The 25,175-nt window shown below is 41.7% G+C and overlaps 1 protein-coding gene across 2 annotated transcripts in view; it reads right to left on the bottom strand.

Moving 5' to 3' along the window:
• Nucleotides 1-9,933: 9,933 nt before the first annotated feature.
• The window catches only part of LOC110530138 (spectrin beta chain, non-erythrocytic 1), a 133,574-nt gene continuing 118,332 nt past the window's right edge, over nt 9,934-25,175 (bottom strand). For both annotated transcript variants that reach the window (XM_021612995.2, XM_021612985.2), the window contains 6 exons: nt 24,705-24,805; nt 22,130-22,184; nt 15,029-15,231; nt 12,101-12,274; nt 11,957-11,999; nt 9,934-11,784 (listed from right to left, as the gene is read on the bottom strand). In XM_021612995.2, the coding sequence (XP_021468670.2) occupies nt 11,581-11,784; nt 11,957-11,999; nt 12,101-12,274; nt 15,029-15,231; nt 22,130-22,184; nt 24,705-24,805 (780 nt within the window). In that variant the 3' untranslated portion in view covers nt 9,934-11,580. The remainder of the gene's footprint in view (nt 11,785-11,956; nt 12,000-12,100; nt 12,275-15,028; nt 15,232-22,129; nt 22,185-24,704; nt 24,806-25,175) is intronic.

A 25,175-nucleotide genomic window follows, 5' to 3' on the forward strand; every position in this document is an offset into this window, starting at 1 on the left:
AAATTGTAGGCCCTAATAAAAATAAAGAGATTAGACCGAATAGGAACTGACTGAATCGGATAGCAACTGATAAATTGTTTTTTTGAGACAAGTTCGATGGTAGATGAAATTGGATGGAGTTCAATCCCAAATAGGAAACTAAATGGGATATAATAATTTTGCCTGAATCATATTCATATTTTGATTTGTCAAATTTGAGACAGTTGAACCAAAGGGAGAGTCTTTAACTCACATGTGATACAGATGCATTCTAGAGCTGAATATCTCTTGTATCCATGAATCTCCAATCAAAACACCAGTACATTTTCTGTAAAGGGTCGAACAACCATAAACTCTTACTGATTATTAAGTCCCCCTTTGACGGATCCTCTGTACTCTAATATCCTTGCATACTTTCACATTTACATTTTGGTCATTTAGCAGATGTTTTTATCCAGAGCGACTTCGAGTGCATTCATCTTAAGAAAGCTAGGTGGGTGGGTGCATAGTTCAATAATTATTCTAGATGGAAACTGGACTCTTGGAACTGATGTGTAGAACGTTCTCAAAGGCTAAATGCTAAGTAGAGCATGCCATTGCCAGCCCCTTGAACAGCACTGCAGGGTGACAGACTTCACTGGAGAGCCAGTGCAATCTACCATGCCATCCAACTGGGCCTCCTGTAGGGCTCTCTGTGATTATGTTGCATGTGAGAGGAGTTGGCTGGCTGAGTTCATATTCTTCTAGTCATATTCACATAGACCTTGGGAGAATCTCAAGCGTCCTCTCTCTTCGCCTCCTTATCGACACCCTTTGGAGGAGAAGGTCAGAGGGGAGGGACCTCTGGCTCTCACATCCAATGGATTTTGAAGTGGATGCGAGGAGAGAGGATGCGTGAGTATTCAGTTGAGATTCTCCCCTTGAATGACAACTCCCATGGGACTCTAGCAGCCTACCTATTTCTCACCATAACAACTGCTTGGGGTTTGAATCACTGCTCCACCCTGCCAAGCCTGTTGCCAGATAGCCAACTCCTCTGACATGTGCTGCCATCAAACCTGGGTTCAAATAATATTTTGGGTATTTCAATTACTTTCAGAGACATTTGAAAGTGAGTATTTAAGTAGGTGAATATTGGAATGTATATGGAAATACTAAAATACTCGGCAAGGAGGCCTACACTCTGACTCAAATACATTCCTGTGCATTTAACCAAGGTACAGTTGAAGTCGGATGTTTACATACACCTTAGCCAAAGACATTTAAACTCAGTTTTTCACAATTCCTGACATTTAATCCTAGTAAAAAATCCATGTTTTAGGACAGTTAGGATCACCACTTTATTTTGAGAATGTGAAATGTCAGTAGAGAAAATTATTTCTTTCAGCTTTGATTTCTTTCATCACATTCCCAGTGGGTCAGAAGTTTAAATACACTCAATTATTATTTGGTAGCATGGCCTTTAAATTGTTTAACTTGGGTCAAACATTTCAGGTAGCCTTCCACAAGCTTCCCACAATAAGTTGGGTGAATTTTGGCCCATTCCTCCTGACAGAGCTGGTGTAACTGAGTCAGGTTTGTAGGCCTCCTTGCTCACACACACTTTTTCAGTTCTGCCCCCAAAAATTCTATAGGATTGAGGTCAGAGCTTTGAGATGGCCACTCCAATACCTTGACTTTGTTGTCCTTAAGACATTTTGCCAGAACTTTGGAAGTATGCTTGGGGTCATTGTCCATTTGGAAGACCCATTTGCGACCAATATTTAACTTCCTGACTGATGTCTTGAGATGTTGCTTCAATACATCCACAAAATTTTCCTTCCTCATGAAGCCATCTATTTTGTGAAGTGCACCAGTCCCTCATGCGGCAAAGCACCTCCACAACATGATGCTGCCACCCCCATGCTTCACGGTTGGGATGGTGTTCTTTGGCTTGCAGGCCTCCCCCTTTTCCCTCCAAACACAGCGATGGTCATTATAGCCAAACAGTTCTATTTTTGTTTCATCAGACCAGAGGACATTTCTCCCTAAAGTACCATCTTTGTCCCCATGTGCAGTTGCAAACTGTAGTCTGGCTTTTTATGGCGGTTTTGGAGCAGTGGCTTCTTCCTTGCTTAGCGGCCTTTCAGGTTGTGTCGATATAGGACTCCTTTTACTGTGGATATAGATACTTTTGTACCTGTTTCCGCCAGCATCTTCACAAGGTCCTTTGCTGTTGTTCTGGGATTGATTTGCAGTTTTCACACCAAAGTACGTTCATCTCTAGGAGACAGAACGTGTCTCCTTCCTGAGCGGTATGATGGCTGCGTGGTCCCATGGTGTTCATACTTACGTACTATTGTTTGTACAGATGAACGTGGTACCTTCAGGCATTTGGAAATTGCTCCCAATGATGAACCAGACTTATGGAGGTCTACAATTCTTTTTGAGGTCTTGGCTGATTTCTTTAGATTTTCCCATGATGTCAAGCAAAGAGGCACTGAGTTTGAAGGTAGGCCTTGAAATACATCCACAAGTACACCTCCAATTGACTCAAATGATGTCAATTAGCCTAGCAGAAGCTTCTAAAGCCATGACATCATTTTCTGGAATATTCCAAGCTGTTTGAAGGCACAGTCAACTTAGTGTATGTAAACGTCCAACCCACTGGAGTTGTGATACAGTGAATTATAAGTGAAATAATCTGTCTGTAAACAACTGTTGGAAAAATTACTTGTGTCATGCAAAGTAGATGTCCTAACCGTCTTGCCAAAACTATAGTTTGTTAACAAGAAATTTGTGGAGTGGTTGAAAAACGACTTAATAACGTACAGTGGGGAGAACAAGTATTTGATAACCTGCTAAATCGGCAGTGTTTCCTACTTACAAAGCATGTGTAAATGTAAAACAAAAATCCAGAAAATCACATTGTATGATTTTTAAGTCATTAATTTGCATTTTATTGCATGACATAAGTATTTGGTACATCAGAAAAGCAGAACCTAATATTTGGTATAGAAACCTTTGTTTGCAATTACAGAGATCATACATTTCCTGTAGTTCTTGACTAGGTTTGCACACACTGCAGCAGGGATTTTGGCCCACTCCTCCATACAGACCTTCTCCAGATCCTTCAGGTTTCGGGGCTGTCGCTGGGCAATACGGACTTTCAGCTCCCTCCAAAGATTTTCTATTGGGTTCAGGTCTGGAGACTGGCTAGGCCACTCCAAGACCTTGAGATGCTTCTTACGGAGCCACTCCTTAGTTGCCCTGGCTGTGTGTTTCGGGTCGTTGTCATGCTGGAAGACCCAGCCACGACCCATCTTCAATGCTCTTACTGAGGGAAGGAGGCTGTTGGCCAAGATCTCGCGATACATCGCCCCATCCATCCTCCCCTCAATATGGTGCAGTCGTCCTGTCCCCTTTGCAGAACAGCATCCCCAAAGAATGACGTTTCCACCTCCATGCTTCACGGTTGGGATGGTGTTCTTGGGGTTGTACTCATCCTTCTTCTACCTCCAAACACGGCGAGTGGAGTTTAGACCAAAAAGCTCTATTTTTGTCTCATCAGACCACATGACCTTCTCCCATTCCTCCTCTGGATCATCCAGCTGGTCATTGGCAAACTTCAGACGGGCCTGGACATGCGCTGGCTGCTTGAGCAGGGGGACCTTGCGTGCGCTGCAGGATTTTAATCCATGACGGTGTAGTGTGTTACTAATGGTTTTCTTTGAGACTGTGGTCCCAGCTCTCCTCAAGTCATTGACCAGGTCCTGCTGTGTAGTTCTGGGCTGATCCCTCACCTTCCTCATGATCATTGATGCCCCACGAGGTGAGATCTTGCATGGAGCCCCAGACCGAGGGTGATTGACCGTCATCTTGGTGGGTGCATAGTTCAATAATTATTCTAGATGGAAACTGGACTCTTGGAACTGATGTGTAGAACGTTCTCAAAGGCTAAATGCTAAGTAGAGCATGCCATTGCCAGCCCCTTGAACAGCACTGCAGGGTGACAGACTTCACTGGAGAGCCAGTGCAATCTACCATGCCATCCAACTGGGCCTCCTGTAGGGCTCTCTGTGATTATGTTGCATGTGAGAGGAGTTGGCTGGCTGAGTTCATATTCTTCTAGTCATATTCACATAGACCTTGGGAGAATCTCAAGCGTCCTCTCTCTTCGCCTCCTTATCGACACCCTTTGGAGGAGAAGGTCAGAGGGGAGGGACCTCTGGCTCTCACATCCAATGGATTTTGAAGTGGATGCGAGGAGAGAGGATGCGTGAGTATTCAGTTGAGATTCTCCCCTTGAATGACAACTCCCATGGGACTCTAGCAGCCTACCTATTTCTCACCATAACAACTGCTTGGGGTTTGAATCACTGCTCCACCCTGCCAAGCCTGTTGCCAGATAGCCAACTCCTCTGACATGTGCTGCCATCAAACCTGGGTTCAAATAATATTTTGGGTATTTCAATTACTTTCAGAGACATTTGAAAGTGAGTATTTAAGTAGGTGAATATTGGAATGTATATGGAAATACTAAAATACTCGGCAAGGAGGCCTACACTCTGACTCAAATACATTCCTGTGCATTTAACCAAGGTACAGTTGAAGTCGGATGTTTACATACACCTTAGCCAAAGACATTTAAACTCAGTTTTTCACAATTCCTGACATTTAATCCTAGTAAAAAATCCATGTTTTAGGACAGTTAGGATCACCACTTTATTTTGAGAATGTGAAATGTCAGTAGAGAAAATTATTTCTTTCAGCTTTGATTTCTTTCATCACATTCCCAGTGGGTCAGAAGTTTAAATACACTCAATTATTATTTGGTAGCATGGCCTTTAAATTGTTTAACTTGGGTCAAACATTTCAGGTAGCCTTCCACAAGCTTCCCACAATAAGTTGGGTGAATTTTGGCCCATTCCTCCTGACAGAGCTGGTGTAACTGAGTCAGGTTTGTAGGCCTCCTTGCTCACACACACTTTTTCAGTTCTGCCCCCAAAAATTCTATAGGATTGAGGTCAGAGCTTTGAGATGGCCACTCCAATACCTTGACTTTGTTGTCCTTAAGACATTTTGCCAGAACTTTGGAAGTATGCTTGGGGTCATTGTCCATTTGGAAGACCCATTTGCGACCAATATTTAACTTCCTGACTGATGTCTTGAGATGTTGCTTCAATACATCCACAAAATTTTCCTTCCTCATGAAGCCATCTATTTTGTGAAGTGCACCAGTCCCTCATGCGGCAAAGCACCTCCACAACATGATGCTGCCACCCCCATGCTTCACGGTTGGGATGGTGTTCTTTGGCTTGCAGGCCTCCCCCTTTTCCCTCCAAACACAGCGATGGTCATTATAGCCAAACAGTTCTATTTTTGTTTCATCAGACCAGAGGACATTTCTCCCTAAAGTACCATCTTTGTCCCCATGTGCAGTTGCAAACTGTAGTCTGGCTTTTTATGGCGGTTTTGGAGCAGTGGCTTCTTCCTTGCTTAGCGGCCTTTCAGGTTGTGTCGATATAGGACTCCTTTTACTGTGGATATAGATACTTTTGTACCTGTTTCCGCCAGCATCTTCACAAGGTCCTTTGCTGTTGTTCTGGGATTGATTTGCAGTTTTCACACCAAAGTACGTTCATCTCTAGGAGACAGAACGTGTCTCCTTCCTGAGCGGTATGATGGCTGCGTGGTCCCATGGTGTTCATACTTACGTACTATTGTTTGTACAGATGAACGTGGTACCTTCAGGCATTTGGAAATTGCTCCCAATGATGAACCAGACTTATGGAGGTCTACAATTCTTTTTGAGGTCTTGGCTGATTTCTTTAGATTTTCCCATGATGTCAAGCAAAGAGGCACTGAGTTTGAAGGTAGGCCTTGAAATACATCCACAAGTACACCTCCAATTGACTCAAATGATGTCAATTAGCCTAGCAGAAGCTTCTAAAGCCATGACATCATTTTCTGGAATATTCCAAGCTGTTTGAAGGCACAGTCAACTTAGTGTATGTAAACGTCCAACCCACTGGAGTTGTGATACAGTGAATTATAAGTGAAATAATCTGTCTGTAAACAACTGTTGGAAAAATTACTTGTGTCATGCAAAGTAGATGTCCTAACCGTCTTGCCAAAACTATAGTTTGTTAACAAGAAATTTGTGGAGTGGTTGAAAAACGACTTAATAACGTACAGTGGGGAGAACAAGTATTTGATAACCTGCTAAATCGGCAGTGTTTCCTACTTACAAAGCATGTGTAAATGTAAAACAAAAATCCAGAAAATCACATTGTATGATTTTTAAGTCATTAATTTGCATTTTATTGCATGACATAAGTATTTGGTACATCAGAAAAGCAGAACCTAATATTTGGTATAGAAACCTTTGTTTGCAATTACAGAGATCATACATTTCCTGTAGTTCTTGACTAGGTTTGCACACACTGCAGCAGGGATTTTGGCCCACTCCTCCATACAGACCTTCTCCAGATCCTTCAGGTTTCGGGGCTGTCGCTGGGCAATACGGACTTTCAGCTCCCTCCAAAGATTTTCTATTGGGTTCAGGTCTGGAGACTGGCTAGGCCACTCCAAGACCTTGAGATGCTTCTTACGGAGCCACTCCTTAGTTGCCCTGGCTGTGTGTTTCGGGTCGTTGTCATGCTGGAAGACCCAGCCACGACCCATCTTCAATGCTCTTACTGAGGGAAGGAGGCTGTTGGCCAAGATCTCGCGATACATCGCCCCATCCATCCTCCCCTCAATATGGTGCAGTCGTCCTGTCCCCTTTGCAGAACAGCATCCCCAAAGAATGACGTTTCCACCTCCATGCTTCACGGTTGGGATGGTGTTCTTGGGGTTGTACTCATCCTTCTTCTACCTCCAAACACGGCGAGTGGAGTTTAGACCAAAAAGCTCTATTTTTGTCTCATCAGACCACATGACCTTCTCCCATTCCTCCTCTGGATCATCCAGCTGGTCATTGGCAAACTTCAGACGGGCCTGGACATGCGCTGGCTGCTTGAGCAGGGGGACCTTGCGTGCGCTGCAGGATTTTAATCCATGACGGTGTAGTGTGTTACTAATGGTTTTCTTTGAGACTGTGGTCCCAGCTCTCCTCAAGTCATTGACCAGGTCCTGCTGTGTAGTTCTGGGCTGATCCCTCACCTTCCTCATGATCATTGATGCCCCACGAGGTGAGATCTTGCATGGAGCCCCAGACCGAGGGTGATTGACCGTCATCTTGAACTTCTTCCATTTTCTAATAATTGCGCCAACAGTTGTTGCCTTCTCACCAAACTGCTTGCCTATTGTCCTGTAGCCCATCCTAGCCTTGTGCAGGTCTACAATTTTATCCCTGATGTCCTTACACAGCTCTCTGGTCTTGGCCATTGTGGAGAGGTTGGAGTCTGTTTGATTGAGTGTTTGGACAGGTGTCTTTTATACAGGTAACGAGTTCAAACAGGTGCAGTTAATACAGGTAATGAGCAGAGAACAGGAGGGCTTCTTAAAGAAAAACGAACAGGTCTGTGAGAGCCGGAATTCTTACTGGTTGGTAGGTGATCAAATACTTATGTCATGCAATAAAATGCAAATTAATTATTTAAAAATCATACAATGTGATTTTCTGGATTTTTGTTTTAGATTCTGTCTCTCACAGTTGAAGTATACCTATGATAAAAATACAGACCTCTACATGCTTTGTAAGTAGGAAAACCTGCAAAATCGGCAGTGTATTAAAATACTTGTTCTCCCCACTGTAAGTGTATGTAAAGTTCCGACTTCAACTGTACTTGAAAATAGTATTTGAAACAAGTATTTGAAAATACTTTCAAGTAGTAGGCTATTTATAAGAAATTATTTGAAAATACTTTCAAATACTTCCAATAGAAGTCATTGATTTAGGCCACATTATTTGAAAACACTAAAATACTCAGAAAATAAGTATTTAAATAACAAATACTGAAATACATTCATTTGAACCCAGGTCTGGTTGCCATGCACACCATATATCATGGATGAGTGATAGAGGAGAATGAATGATAAAGAAGTTGGCTAAAGCAAAAACAGAACTGGCTTTACTCAGACCATTGCTATGCTCCACCTAGCCTAACCATGGCAACATAATAAGCTGCTATGTCAATGTCAAGCCTAATCTAACTAAGACAACTGTTCATGTTGACACGGTGCTGGGAGGTAGTCAAATGTTACTTTGTTATAATACATCATCCCCTCCCTTAATCATCTAACCAGGGTATGCTGCTGGGTGAAAGTATGTAATAATAAGATATGTTCTGTGGTTTATTTCATGCACTGTGTACTGGATTCCCATGATCTTTTAGCAGAAGCTACTCTTCCTGGGGTTCTAACCTCATACTCTTTGTGACTAGTAAAATTACAAATACTACTGATGCACAAAGTAATTGCGAGTCACTGCTTGAATTAATGCAGAGGAGAATTTGTTTCAAACTGTATTGATTTGTTGACCCCAGATATCTGGTTGTCAGGGTTGATAGAATAGAGCAGGGGCTCTCAAACTTTCTCATGAGAAATGGACCGTTCTTCTGTAACCCAAATGAAGAAGAAATAGTATGCGATTATAGATGTATTCTCATAATTCGTGACCCACCTCCCACATGTCCTGGGCCCACTTTGGGTCCCGGCCAATAGTTTAAGAAACCCTGGAATAAACCCATCTATTCTAATCAAAAATAGAAGTGCAAGATTTAAAAGTGTTGGTCCTGTTTCATAAGCTGAAATAAAATATGCCAGAAATGTTCCATACGGACAAAAAACGTGTTTCTCTAAAATGCTGTGCACAAATTTGTTTACATTCCTGTTAGTGAGCATTTCTACTTTGCCAATATAATACAGCCAAGAGTTCCAATACACTGGTACTCTTGCGCCCTCTTGTGATAGAAATGTTGAAGGAACATTACTGCCCTTTCCCAATTAGAGAGACGGGGAGCATCGTCTGCCTCATCTCAATGAAATATATCCCACGCTCCTGTCCCCTCAGGTTGGCAGTTAGATTACTCAGAGGTGAGTACTCTGCGAAGGGGGTTACTTTGATAGCCAAATTACAACCTGTTAACACAGTCTTATTTGTGGTCTCCTTCCTTTCATGGCCATTGGTATGAAATAACGTCTAAATTAAAAGCAAATTGGTTAACCCATGGTCTGATAATTTTACAGCACAATTTTCATCATACGAGATTCTCCTACCTACAGCCCACCCTACATAGTCTTGCAAGGTCAAACGTTATTCTTGCATTCGTTTAGAGGACAGGCTTCAATTTACCCAAATGAATTGACAAACCTAATTGGTCGGCAGTGCTGATGTTTCTGGAGGGGCTGGAAGTGGTTATTTAAATTAACAGCAGGCCCTCTGTAATCCCTATACTCCATGCCTTCTTACCCTCTAAACCATTTGATCAAACTGGTGCCCATAGTAGTCTTATGTCTCATATCAGAACAAATGAAAATATCTTTGTATTTTTCCATTGATAAATTGTTTAGCTTTCTGATAACCTCTTTCCAAGGCACCAAGCGTCTGGGAATGAGATTAGTTATCTGAAGAAATGTTACTGGGGCTGCAATATTTCCTTTCGGCCACTAGATGGTGCACAGGAAATTGTGAAAGGGAACCAAGAATTGAGTGACCCAACAATACTGAGAGTTACGGACAGTCTATATTGCCTAAATGAGGTGAAAGTGAAGAGGACACATAGGACTTATTACATAACTTTCATTGCTTATGTTGTTTAAACAGAAATGTAATTACTCATTAACATGTTTTTACATAGTAACGTCTCTAATTGCTTAGTAAAAGCATTGAGCGTTTTTGTAATGAATATAAGTGGTTGCACCTAATGAGGCATGTCATTAAAATATATTAAATGTATAGAAGCTGTAATGACAACAGGAATAGTTTCTGATTTGGGGTGAAGCCGTCATACTGAAAACAAAGAGAGATAGCATCTTAAAAGCAATTTAATGGTTTTGCACATATTTAACAGAGAGGGTAAAAGTCTACTGGTGCAGTTCCATCTACCTGTGACCTTGGTCCATATTAAACTACATACCTAGAGAAGCTGCTATGGAAAACAAGCTTTCTCCCATCATGGCATTGTTGATTGTGCAATATGAAGAAATATTTCATTACAATAGGTACAGTGACAGAGAAATGCACACTATTTATCAAATAGCCAGAGATTTTTAGCAAAAATGATAATATGCAGTGCTATAGCCAACAAGCAAGCAACCATTTTCCCATGACAAGACTTATTCCAGTAAACGCTATAGAATTCACTTTTCCACTTAACAATGCTTAAAGTGTTTATTGTATTGTACATACATTTTTTTATGCTCAATACATTTTAAACATACATAATGCAACTCAAATATGTAGGAAAACAAATTTAATAAAGAACAGAATAATGTTTTCATTAATCTGTGTTAATCTGTGTTCTAGTTCTTCATGGATATCCAACATACTGGCTGGTCTTAGCAATTTGAGCCGGACTAGTATATGATAACATTGTACAAAAAATCATGACAAACGTAAAGGAAAACTCCACCCAAAAACTATATTTTGGTATTTATTTCATTAGTCCACAGTTGATAAAGTCCCAAAATGTTTTGTATGTCAGCAGTCAAGTTTTAAGATATTGGCCTTTCAAGAAGCAAAGTTTAAATTGCCACATCATGATGTGTTTTGCATGAACATTATGATGTGGCAAGTGACACTTTGGCTGTGTTCAAAACAACTGGGAACTCGGAAATCTCTGACTTCAGTGCGTTTAAGACAACTGGGAAGTCAAAAAAAGAAAAGAATGTCAACCTGCCTCTTTCTAGAGTTCCGACCTGAAGATCACTGAAGTCATGATTTGACCTCATATTTTTCTGAGTTCCCAGTTGTCTTGAACGTACCATTTGCGTCTTGAAAGTCCAATATCCTGAAGCGATATGACAGAAATTTGCCACAGTGATGGAGAAAATGAACCCCCGTCTTTTCATCCAAATGAATGTGTTATACTACGTTTTAGGGGATAAAATGAGACTACATTGAAGCTTAATGGTTGTAGAGCTTATTAGTAAGTGAAATTAAACTGGTTTTTAATAGTTTGTTATAGACAAGTTATACACACAGTTCAAAGCACCGCTGACTTTGCTTTTCAACTCAGAAGAATGTCATCTTTCAAAGATCGCCTCACAAAACTGAGGCCAGACCCTAGAAACAACATACTATTACAAAAAGAACAGGGAAAAAACCACCAAAGCAACAAGTGAAAAGCAGGGGGATGAGAAAGCAGAAAAACAGAGAGAAAATACAAAGAAATCTTAACTGGAAACCCTGTCTTGTTTTTCAGCGGTGAATTATGGATGGTTTACAATGTCAGCTGCCCAAAGCATCATGTCTACCGTAACATAATTTCTCATCTTTTTTTGTTTGTTCCTTATCTTAAAAAAAGAAAATGGCATACTGTATTTGACCTCTGAGCCCAGCTGTAGGATTGTTAGGCACAGAGTGTGGAGTTTTGGCTCTGAGCTTGCATGCTGGAGTCTGGCTTTAAGAGGAGCAGGGGAGATGAGAGGAATGGCATTGGGGGGCTGAGGGGTCTATTTCTTTTTGCTGAAAAGGCTGAAGCGCTTTTCTTTGTCCTTCTCACGCTTGCCAGGGCTGGACTCAGTTGCCAGGGCGACGGAGGCGGGCAGGGTCTGGGCTCGGCTGGAGGCGGGGGTGCTATGGCTGCTGGGGGTCATCTCGGTCTTATCAGAGGACGCAGCGCTGGAGATGGCCTCCATCCACGAGTTCATCTCCTCCTGCGGCCCAGACAAGGATTTATCAGGACACACATCACAGATCATACCAATACATCAACATTCAGACACCCACGCCATCCACATGGAGACAAGGACTGAAGATAGTAAACAACATTCATAGGAAGAACGTCACTCACATACACTGTACGAATTTATAGCTAAACAAACTTACATCCTCGTTGGCTTGGAAGAGATACTCATTGCCATCTGTAGCTCTGTAAAAGGAAAATAAAAACTTGAGTAAAGCATACTACTGGCTACAGTATGCAAGACCTCATCAAGACACAGAGGGAGCTATTCACTAAGTAGTGCTCACTTCAGTTTGAACACATGTTTCTTCTTCTTGTAGTCGAGGGCGACCTCACACGCAGCATCCTTCAGGCTGATGGGGATCTGGTTGTGGTAAGGGATCCCCTGGCTGGCACTCTTATGGTCTTTGTAGAAGCCCATCTCCCGGTTGTTGATCACGCAATACACATTGTGCCAGGATCTGAAACAGACAAAAAGTTGTCAGTGCAGTGCCAGCAAAATAATTTGTCAGGAATGTCACTATATACACACAAAAGTATGTGGACATCCTTTAAAATTAGTGGATTCAGCTAGTTCAGCCACACCCTTGCAGACAAGTGTATAAAATCGGGCACACAGCCATGCAATCTCCATAGACAAACATAGGCAATAGAATGACCTTACTGAAGAGCTCAGTGACTTTCAATGTGGCACCGTCATTGGATGCCACCTTCCCAACAAGTCAGTTCGGCAAATTTCTGCCCTGCTAGAGCTAAGGGCTGTTATTATGAAGTGGAAACGTCTGGGCGCAACAACAACTCAGCCGCAAAATGGTAGGCCACACAAGTTCATAGAATGGGAATGCCGAATGCTGAAGCACATAAGGCATAAAAATAATCTGTCCTCAGTTGCAACACTCACTAGCGACTTCCAAACTGCCTCGAAGCAACGTCAGCACAATAACTGTTTGTCATGAGCATCATAAAATGGGTTTCCATGGCTGAGCAGCTGCACACAAGCCTAAGTTCACCATGCACATCGTCAAGCGTCGGCTGGAGTGGTGTAAAGCTCACCGCCATTGGACTCTGGCGCAGTGGAAACACGTTCTCTGGAGTGATGAATCAAGCTTCACCATCTGGCAGTCTGGCTGACAGATCTGTGTTTGGAGGATGCCAGGAGAACACTACCCGCCCAAATGCATAATGCCAACTAAAGTTCGGAGGAGGAATAATGATCTGGGGATGTTTTTCATAGTTTCTTAGTTCCAGTGAAGGGAAATATTAACGCTACAGCATACAAATGGCATTCTAGACGATTAAGCGCTTCCAACTTTGTGGCAACAGTTTGGGGAAGGACCTTTCCTGTTTGAGCATGATAATGGATTGTCAAGATCGGTGTGGAAGAACTTGAAATGGCCTGCACAGAGCACTAACCTCAACCCCATCGAACACCTTTGGGATGAACTGCGAGCCACACCTAAATCAACCAACCTCACAGATGCTCTTGTTGCTGAATGGAAGTAAGTCTCCGCAGCAATGTTCCAACATCTAGTTCAAAGCCTTCTCAGAAGAGTGGAGGCTGTTATAGTAGCAAAGGGGGGGACCAACTCCATATTAACGTCCATGATTTTGAAATGATGTTTGACGAGCAGGTGTCAACGTACACTACAGTTCAAAAGTTTGGGGTCACTTAAATGTCCCTGTTTTTGAAAGAAAATATCAAATTGATCAGAAATACAGTGTAGACATGGTTAATGTTGTAAATTACTATTGTAGCTGGAAACAGCTGATTTTTCTATGGAATATCTACATAGACGAGTTTCAGAAGAAGGTTCTTTGTTTCTGGACATTTTGAGCCTGTAATCGAACCCACAAATGCTGATGCTCCAGATACTCAACTAGTCTAAAGAAGGACAGTTTTATTGCTTCTTTAAATCAGAACAGTTTTCAGCTGTGCTAACATAATTGCAAAAGGGTTTTCTATTGATCAAGTAGCCTTTTAAATTTATAAACTTTGATTAGCTAACAATGTACCGAGCCCGTACGGGAGTTGTAGCGATGAGACAAGATAGTAGCTACTAAAAAAAAAAAATTGGATACCACGAAATTGGGGAGAAAAAGATGTAAAAATTAAAAAATAAATAATAATAATAATAATAATAATAATAATAATAATAATAATAATAATAATAATAATAATAATAATAATATATCCACACAATATTCCTGCCTCACGATGCCATCTATTTTGTGAAGTGCACCAGTCCCTCCTGCAGCAAAGCACCCCCACAACATGATGCTGCCACCCCCATGCTTCACGGTTGGGATGGTGTTCTTTGGCTTGCAAGCCTGCCCCTTTCTCCTCCATACATAACGATGGTCATTATGGCCATACAGTTCTATTTTTGTTTCATCAGACCAGAGGACATTTCTCCAAAAAGTACGATCTTAGTCCCCATGTGCAGTTACAAACCGTATTCTGGCTTTTTATGGCGGTTTTGGAGCAGTGGCTTCTTCATTGCTGAGCGGCCTTTCGGGTTATGTCGATAAAGGACTCGTTTTACTGTGGATAGATACTTTTGAACCAGAATCTTCACAAGGTCCTTTGCTGTTGTTCTGGGATTGATTTGTACTTTTCTCACCAAAGTACGTTCATCTCTAGGAGACAGAAGGCGTCTCCTTCCTGAGCGGTATGATGGCTGCATGGTCCCATGGTAGTTATACTTGCGTACTATTGTTTGTACAGATGGACGTGGCATCTTCAGGCGTTTGTGGGATGAACCAGACCAAGGATGAATCAGACTTGTGGATGTCCACATTTTTTTTCTTGGCTGATTTATTTAGATTTTCCCATAATGACAAGCAAAGAGGCACTGAGTTTGAAGGTAGGCCTTGAAATACATCCACAGGTAGAACTCCAATTGACTCAAATTATGTCAATTAGCCTATCAGAAGCTTCCTAAAGCCATAACATAATTTTCTGGAATTTTCCAAGCTGTTTAAAGGCACAGTCAACTTAGTGTATGTACACTTCTGACCCACTGGAATTGTGATGCAGTGAATTATAAGTCTGCCTGTAAACAATTGTTGGAAAAATGACTTGTGTCATGCACAAAGTAGATTTGCCAAAACTATAGTTTGTTAATAAGACATTTGTGGAGTGGTTGAAAAACTAGTTTTAATGACTCCAACCTAAGTGTATGTCAACTTTCTACTTCATCTGTATCTGTGTGTACCTGCTGGATGCCTTCTTGTTGTGACCCTCCCACTCGTGTTTGCGGTGCAGGTAGCCTTCCATCTGGTTGGCTGGGGCTGAGTCCTGGGACTTGGCCGGGAGTGTGGCAGCCTGGCTGGGCTTGACCTTGCGTGCTTCACCGGGCGACCCGCCTGGGCTGGGCTCCTCCACCCCATTAACGATGTCACTTTCCTCTCCGTTGTCCTGTCAGAAACAAGTATTAGAGAAGGCTGGGGCTAGACAACACACAGTGGAGCTGGAAGTCAGAGTTGGATAAAGCTTCATGCAGGATGAGAGGCAGTGTAGAAACATTCAGTATGTTCCCTTTGATTGCTATATGACAACATGGCTTTAAGACAAGTATAGTTAAGTTCAAAGCGGTATTCTCTACAACTATTGTACTGTAAATGAGAAATAAATATTTCATCACAATGCGTCTCCACATTTCCATTTGATGAGGAAAAATGTCTTCAAAAGAGCCTTTGGATAGGTGTCTGTATAAACCAAAACAATGCCATTACACCAGCCTCAAACTGGCAATGTGGTGTGCCTCTATTTCACAATTATAGCCCAGAGTCATCATAAGATGAATGACACACACAGAACCCCAGAGCTGAGTCACCTCTGAGTGACTGTGCTATCCTCACGTCATGTCTCAATCTTTGTATCACCCACATTGTTGCGACTTTGTCTGTGTAACTTTTGTTCTCCAACCTCTGGCTATAATATAACCTCTGGCTATAATGCTCCATATAGTTCCTCAGCTCTTAGAGTTCAGTGCCTGAGGTGACACTAATCAAGTATTTAACTGCATCTCCGTCTGACTGTTTTCTCTAACCCGCTCACTGGATCTCTCCAACTTACTCTCTGACATCAAGTGCCCTCGATTTGAGACTTGATTTGTGACTTTTACTCTAACCGGACTCTCCAATGACTCAATCTGACTGATTCACAATGAACCTCTGCCTCCATCTTTTTTTACACTTTTTATTGAACCTTTATTTAACTAGGCAAGTCAGTTAAGAACAAATTCTTATTTACAATGACGGCCTACCCCGGCCAAACCCGGACGACACTGGGCCAATTGTGCGCCGCCCTGTGGAACTCCCAATCACAGCCGGATGTGATGCAGCCTGGATTCAAGCCAGGTTCTACAGTGACACCTATTGCACTGAGATGCAGTCTCTTAGACCACTGCGCCACTCGAGAGCCCAAATCTGACTCTAGACGTCTGATATGAGGTTACACTAACAGTTTTCGATTCACTCTCACCTGCAGTGACTCACTGTTTGACAAACTCAAATGCCGATAATCTAAGCTTGGTTAGAGGGATACGCTTGCAAATGCAGTAAAAATCTGTAAACCACCTCAGTCAACCTTTATATAAATTCTGAGAAAAGCTGAGCCACTACTGATCTAGAAGAGCGTTGGATTATGGGATTGATTATAGTGGGACCGGGGTCCAGCTGAGACAGCAAGAAAGAGCATTTCAAAGACATGCACAGATCAGAGGTTAGGACATGCCCACCACATTGCCACACCCACACAAAACACTGTTGAATAAATAGATAGAAAGGGAGTGAAAAGGAGGGAAAGGAGGGAAAGACCAAACCAAAATCCCAAACAATTAGCACATTGTTTGAACTCATTGACATTTGTTTAATTATTGTAAAGTGAAGGGGAAGGCAAAATTGGCCAGTTAAAATATTATTTCACAACACACCCACTCCAACTCATTACCCATTACTGAGCTCTTCAAGGCTGGACCAATCATGGATACTTTTACTGAGCGCTTGCCAGGCGATGGACAAATCCTTGATGCTTATACAGAGATCCTGCCATTGGCTGGACCAACACTGGAGATGGACTGCATCGCTGCCAGGTTTTGCAGTCTTCGATTGGTGCAACATGGGAGTGATATCTGTCATCACCTCTTTGTTAAATGTTCAGGGTAAAAGCTAAAATAGTTTTTCGCTTGGGCTGACACTCATATCGGGAATTATATTATTAATGGTCACATCTGCACCCAAATTCTCTCTCAAATATGTTCTCCAAACTGATAATAATCCAGCTAGACTGATCACCTATACATAAATACTCAGATCAACTTTGATTGAATTGGAGGATCATTTTGATAGTAGTAACTGTAGTTACCTTAGAAATTACCCGTATGCAGAACTATACACACTAACCTTAGAATTGCTCAAACATTGATCTCCCAGTTTGGATGGGTGCCTTTTTACACCAAAATAAAATACTGTAGATTTAATGTCAGACGTCCACTGGATAAATGATATCTACATGACAATGAAATTAAAAATGGAATGAAAAAAGTATTGCACAAGAATGTGTGTAAAACAACCCCGGAACGAAACCATAGAATATACAACAATAACAGTTGTCACTGAAAGTGGAAGGTGATTTAACAACAATGACGACATGCAAAACAATATACCAACATAAGACATGAGGACAAAAACGCGGTACAAGGACAACACAAACAGAACAAACATGGGAAGTGATTGACTATCAAGGTTTTATTGGGGAAAGTGTGTTAGTGTGGTGTGTGCAAGGAAGAAATGATTCAAGGGTGGACCAACACGAACATAACCAGGGAGGAAATGAAGATCCGATACACAGAGCTATAGTAACATGAAAAGTGACATGAGAACATGAAAGCAGGTACCATAGACCAATGAATGACTGATAGTGTGCGTAGAGGGATATGCACCCGTTCCTAACACATTCGCCACCACTGATACAACCTAAAAACAGAATTACCACAGTGAAGTGATATGAATACCCCTTCCACATAGTGAAATGAATCATACATAGTGAACTGGTATTTGAGATGGTACTGTATGATGGCGTTATGACATGTATGGGTGGTCTGGACGAGGGTGAAGACGATGTGAAATGAATCATACATAGTGAACTGGTATTTGAGATGGTACTGTATGATGGCGTTATGACATGTATGGGTGGTCTGGACGAGGGTGAAAATGTGAAATGGATGGACATCTGGGAAAGATACAGTAGCTACTCACTAGTTTTGATTTCTTGAATTTTATATAACCTTTTTTTTATTCAGGTAAGTCACTGAGATAAAAATCTATTTTGCAAGAGACCTGGTTGACTTGATCTGGTGCAACTTGAAACCTGAGAGGACTAAAGAATATGATTTAATGGCATTACTGAGTGACCGATTTAAGTTGTGCACTTTGTCTGTCAGTTATTCAGGTTCCACATGGTAAGTTTGTAAATAATAACATACATAAACAGTATTATCATCAGGGATGGAGACAGGAGGAGAGGAGTGTCGAGCTGAGGGGGAAAAGAGAAAGAAGGGAGAGGGGAAAGGAAAGAGGAAATAAGGAAAAGACACCAACAGAAATCTACACAGTGAGTGGGTGGGGGGGGGGGGGGGGGTCCTTTTTCATTCCCCCACACATACACGGTTGGGTAGGTTACTTTATAAATGTATTCCGTTACTTGTTACCTGTCCAAAATTGTAATCAGTAAAGTAACTTTTGGATTACCCAATCTAACATTATCTGATTACATTCAGTTACTTTTAGATTACTTTCCCCTTAAGAGGCATTAGTAGAAGACAAACATGTATGTAACCAATTGAACAACATCTATTGCAGGATTAATCAATGTTAAAGTTTACATAGCTGGCCATATATGGATGTTACATTTTACTTTGTGGGTTGGTTATGTAGGCTTCTTCTAACCCATCGCTTTCTACTACATATAATAATAATACCATTAAATTATATCTTTACATTAAAAACCAAGTCTATCAGAATTCCATTCATTCCAATAAATGTTAAACCCCTTCATCTTCAAGAATAGGACTTGGAAATATGGAAATATAGATTAGCCAAAATATTTTACCTGAGCATGACCCCAAAACTAAGAACTTATTAGCCAGCCCTACTCTGTTTAGGATTTTGCTGTCATGGACTGATTTGAAAAATAAATGCTGCGCTAATGGAATGGCATGCTTGGAGGGCTAATGAAAAGTGCTATTTACATGTGAAAAATGAATGCCATATGCTGCATTTGCTATACGCCTATTGTTTAACTTTTTGTTGGTGACACTTTGATATCTTATCTTGATAATATGCAGCTGTTAAAAGGGCAAATCCACAGATGAAACAATAACAAAACATTTGCCCAGCCTCTTTTGGTAAAAAGCTGAGGGATGGGCCTGGAGAAATGTAACCACTCTCAGATTAATAGATAGAGCTATGAATACAAGGTCTGACCATCCATGATATCAAAATTATTGTTTCAACAATGCTATGAGGCTATACAGTGTTTGTTTACATGTCTACAAACATCGAGAAAAACAAGCTTATATTTTGGGTTCTGATGTGGTACGACAGTTGAACTATGCTCATGAGGCATTTCGAAGTTATATTCTAGAGAGACAGATATAATTCCAAAAATGGATGTAGCAACTACAGATTGCCCCTTTAAGTCTATCAAAAGTGAGCTAGTTGGAACATGTGTCCTTTAGGCCTATGGATAAAAAAAATATATAAAATTTGCAGCATGAATTAGATTGAGCAATAAAAGCCACACTTTATTCCATAGGCTGGGATCCGCACTGTGCAGCTGTTGAGAGAGAGCACATTTTTCACTGGCTTCAAAAATAATGATTTATAGGCAGCTTAAACTTCTTAAATTCAACCATTATTGGGTTCAAATACACATTTAGATTTGTGAAGAGCCATCCACAAGCACAATCCGTAAGGCGCAAATAGCTAAATGACAGAGCAGCAGTGTGATTCACATCAATGCGCTATGTAGAGATCAGTAATAAGTGATATCCGTATCGCCGTAGACTCCACCACTGCTGTTATCCTTACCGCCAAGCGTTTATTCAAGTTGGATAATCTTTGGATGCCGACAGCAGTCGTACCATTGGAAGACACAGCTTGGACTGTGGCCTACAAAAGCCTATTCCCGCGATCCATCAAACCCATTTGGTGTGTCGTCACAGGGGTGTCTGACTTGTGGTCAGACTCACTCAGGTGGAACAAACTTAAACGTGCGCCTTTTTTCAATGCTGATTTGAACGTCATTGAGAAACAGAAGTCAGATTTTTTTCCGCAAACTTCCTACTGAATTTAAAAGTAATCCTTGAAGTAATCTAGTTTTTCAAAAGTATCTGTAATCTGATTACAATATTTTTGCTAGTAACGGATTAGAGTTACCTGTGTAAAAAAAAATTACCCCAACCCTGTATACACACACACACACACACACACGTGTCCATTCATACACACGCACTGTGAGTGTGCTTGTGCTTGTGTCACATTATGCTTAACTTTCTATCAACCAATAAATCATTTCAATCCACTAGGATTAAAATGTAATAATGTATTAACTTATTGTTTTGATCCTTTGCTCAATCTCAATCTCTGCTTTTGAAATAGGGTTGCCTAACTCAACTTTATATCTGGTCCTCTACCATCCAAATTGGTTTCATATCTTATTTCCACCTTCCCATGTAATCTTTGCTCTGCTTACATCTGATCAGCTACTGCATCTACCATCTGATCAGTTACTGCAGCTACCATCCATCAGTTACTGCAGCTACCATCCATCAGTTACTGCAGCTACCATCCGATCAGCTACTGCAGCTACCATCCGATCAGCTACTGCAGCTACCATCCGATCAGCTACTGCAGCTACCATCCGATCAGCTACTGCAGCTACCATCCGATCAGCTACTGCAGCTACCATCCGATCAGCTACTGCAGCTACCATCCGATCAGCTACTGCAGCTACCATCTGATCAGCTACTGCAGCTACCATCTATCAGTTACTGCAGCTACCATCCATCAGCTACCATCCATCAGTTACTGCTGCTACAATCCATCAGCTACCATCCATCAGTTACTGCAGCTACCATCCATCAGCTACCATCCATCAGTTACTGCAGCTACCATCCATAAGCTACCATCCATCAGTTACTGCAGCTACCATCCATCAGCTACCATCCATCAGTTACTGCAGCTACCATCCATCAGCTACCATCCATCAGCTACCATCCATCAGCTACCATCCATCAGTTACTGCAGCTACCATCCATCAGCTACCGCAGCTACCATCTACCGCAGCTACCATCTACCGCAGCTATCAGCTACCAGCTACCGCAGCTACCATCTATCAGCTACCGCAGCTACCAACTATCAGCTACCGCAGCTACCATCTATCAGCTACCGCAGCTACCATCTATCAGCTACCGCAGCTACCATCTATCAGCTACCGCAGCTACCATCTATCAGCTACCGCAGCTACCATCTATCAGCTACCGCAGCTACCATCTATCAGCTACCGCAGCTACCATCTATCAGCTACCGCAGCTACCATCTATCAGCTACCATCTATCAGCTACCGCAGCTACCATCTATCAGCTACCATCTATCAGCTACTGCAGAGCAGGTCCAGCGCTAAGCAGTCCTCAGTGTTTGATCTATCAATAAAGGCACCAGTCGGTTTGAAGCAATATGAAGGTATAAAAGATTAAAGCACTAATAACTAACCTATTAAGCAAAACAACTCTGATCTAATTATCCATGTTCAGTCCAGCAACATCCGCTGTGATAGAATTAGATTAGGTGAATAAAAAAAACGGCAACACAGGAAACTGCAATCAGCAAAGCTAATTTGCATTAATACACATTACGCAAATAAAATAAAAAGGAATACTCAAGGTAGGATAAGGTATAGTGTTTTGTAACGGACATAGGATAAGGTATAGTGTTTTGTAACGGACATAGGATAAGGTATAGTGTTTTGTAACGGACATAGGATAAGGTATAGTGTTTTGTAACGGACATAGGATAAGGTATAGTGTTTTGTAACGGACATAGGATAAGGCTAAATGGTAAATGAGGAATAAGTGTGACTAATTGTCTGAATCACTGCTGGGGGGTGGAGGGTGTACAGTCCTCCCCTTGGGTGGGGGGGCAGGGGGTGTTGGGGGTCACGGTCCGACCCACCCGCCATTCTTGCCCCCAGTCCCAGTCCTGCGGGTCTGAAAGCTGGTGTACTTTTGGTAGGCTGGGGAGCGGTAACTAACCCGAGGGGAGTCCTGGTCCGATGGCAGTCCGTTCTGAGACACCTGCTCACCCTCCCTGTAAGGACGACACACACAGAGACGTCAGTCTCAAACATAGTGCAGTATAAACACACTGGGACATTCATAACACACAGACAGACAGTCCCAAATGCTGTATCTATAAACACACAGAAAACAGTCAGCCCCAAACAACACACCTAAAGGTAGACTCAGAAATGTGATGTAAGTGCACAAAGTAAACAGCATAGTGGTTTATTTCCTCTCCTTTTTTTTGTGAATTTTTACCCCTTTTTCTCCCCAATTTCGTGTTGTCCAATGGTTGAAGTAGCTACTATCTTGTCTCATCGCTACAACTGTTTTGGCCTTGTACCACACACGTGCAGATTCTGTGTGTGACTGTATGAGAGCGAAGTTTTGCATCTAGCTCATCTCAATATCGGCGGTGCTGCTCAAGGCAACGTCATTTCACTGAGTCTACCTCTGTCTGTTTATAGGTTGATTCAGATCCCCATTAGCTTTTGCAGAAGCAGCAGCTACTCTTCCTGGGGTCCACAGAAAACACAAAACAGACTGATCAACAAGGACAGCCAAACAAATGTAAAACACAACCATATACAGTGCCTTGCGAAAGTATTCGGCCCCCTTGAACTTTGCGACCTTTTGCCACATTTCAGGCTTCAAACATAAAGATATAAAACTGTAATTTTTTTGTGAAGAATCAACAAGTGGGACACAATCATGAAGTGGAACGACATTTATTGGATATTTCAAACTTTTTTAACAAATCAAAAACTGAAAAATTGGGCGTGCAAAATTATTCAGCCCCTTTACTTTCAGTGCAGCAAACTCTCTCCAGAAGTTCAGTGAGGATCTCTGAATGATCCAATGTTGACCTAAATGACTAATGATGATAAATACAATCCACCTGTGTGTAATCAAGTCTCCGTATAAATGCACCTGCACTGTGAAAGTCTCAGAAGTCCGTTAAAAGCGCAGAGAGCATCATGAAGAACAAGGAACACACCAGGCAGGTCCGAGATACTGTTGTGAAGAAGTTTAAAGCCAGATTTGGATACAAAAATATTTCCCAAGCTTTAAACATCCCAAGGAGCACTGTGCAAGCGATAATATTGAAATGGAAGGAGTATCAGACCACTGCAAATCTACCAAGACCTGGCCGTCCCTCTAAACTTTCAGCTCATACAAGGAGAAGACTGATCAGAGATGCAGCCAAGAGGCCCATGATTACTCTGGATGAACTGCAGAGATCTACAGCTGAGGTGGGAGACTCTGTCCATAGGACAACAATCAGTCGTATATTGCACAAATCTGGCCTTTATGGAAGAGTGGCAAGAAGAAAGCCATTTCTTAAAGATATCCATAAAAAGTGTTGTTTAAAGTTTGCCACAAGCCACTTGGGAGACTCACCAAACATGTGGAAGAAGGTGCTCTGGTCAGATGAAACCAAAATTGAACTTTTTGGCAACAATGCAAAACGTTATGTTTGGCGTAAAAGCAACACAACTGAACACACCATCCCCACTGTCAAACATGGTGGTGGCAGCATCATGGTTTGGGCCTGCTTTTCTTCAGCAGGGACAGGGAAGATGGTTAAAATTGATGGGAAGATGGATGGAGCCAAATACAGGACCATTCTGGAAGAAAACCTGATGGAGTCTGCAAAAGACCTGAGACTGGGACGGAGATTTGTCTTCCAACAAGACAATGATCCAAAACATAAAGCAAAATCTACAATGGAATGGTTCAAAAATAAACATATCCAGGTGTTAGAATGGCCAAGTCAAAGTCCAGACCTGAATCCAATCGAGAATCTGTGGAAAGAACTGAAAACTGCTGTTCACAAATGCTCTCCATCCAACCTCACTGAGCTCGAGCTGTTTTGCAAGGAGGAATGGGAAAAAATGTCAGTCTCTCGATGTGCAAAACTGATAGAGACATACCCCAAGCAACTTACAGCTGTAATCGCAGCAATAGGTGGCGCTACAAAGTATTAACTTAAGGGAGCTGAATAATTTTGCACGCCCAATTTTTCAGTTTTTGATTTGTTAAAAAAGTTTGAAATATCCAATAAATGTCGTCCCACTTGTTGTTGATTCTTCACAAAAAAAATACAGTTTTATATCTTTATGTTTGAAGCCTGAAATGTGGCAAAAGGTCGCAATGTTCAAGGGGGCCGAATACTTTCGCAAGGCACTGTACAAACAAAACAACTAAAGAATAACATGTGTAGATTGTGTGCGTTAGAGTGTGATAGCGTGTGTCATTTCACAGTCCCTATTATGCCATGAGATATTGTTTTATACATTTTTTGAAGGTCATTCGGCTGTTTGCTTGAGTAATTGGAGATGGGAGTTCCATGTGATTACGGCTCTGTGTAATACTGTGCAAAATACTTTATAGTATTTATAAAACACACGGGGACAAACAAGACCAGAATAGAGCATGCCTGTTGAGAGAGCATGCCTAAACACTGACACAGAACAGAAGCACTAAATAAGTCATGACAGACAGACCAAACAACATTTTAGTGTGGTGCTCCAGGCTTTTCTCTCACCTCTGCTGTGGCGATGCATCGTCCGTCTGGGTCTCTGCAGGTGGTGGATTCCTCTTCCTCTCTTCTTCCTCTTGCTGTCTTCTCACTTCCAGTAATTCCATCTGCATCGCAAACCGACACACAAATCATTAATGACCAACCTAATTAGTCAGATTGAAATTGAGAAACTAAAGTCATTTCATTAAGTCAATTTGACTGATAGACAAATGAGATGAGATTTGGAGAATGTAGTGGACATTCTACCTTTAACTATTAATGAGGAGAGGCAAAAAAATCAATCAATCAAGGTATTAGTTTTATTAAAAAACGTATTATAATAAGGAGGCTGGTCGCCCCACCCCCCACAGGAGAAGGAGTGAGAGCCCACTGAGTGGAGTTAGCTTCTGGGTTATATACCATCTCAGGATAGGTCAGGATAGGCACAACCTCATAGATGACGTACAATGGTTCCAAACACCAACCCCACACATC

The sequence above is a fragment of the Oncorhynchus mykiss genome, chromosome 1 (genome assembly GCF_013265735.2).
Source record: "Oncorhynchus mykiss isolate Arlee chromosome 1, USDA_OmykA_1.1, whole genome shotgun sequence".
Taxonomy (NCBI): Eukaryota; Metazoa; Chordata; class Actinopteri; order Salmoniformes; family Salmonidae; genus Oncorhynchus; species Oncorhynchus mykiss.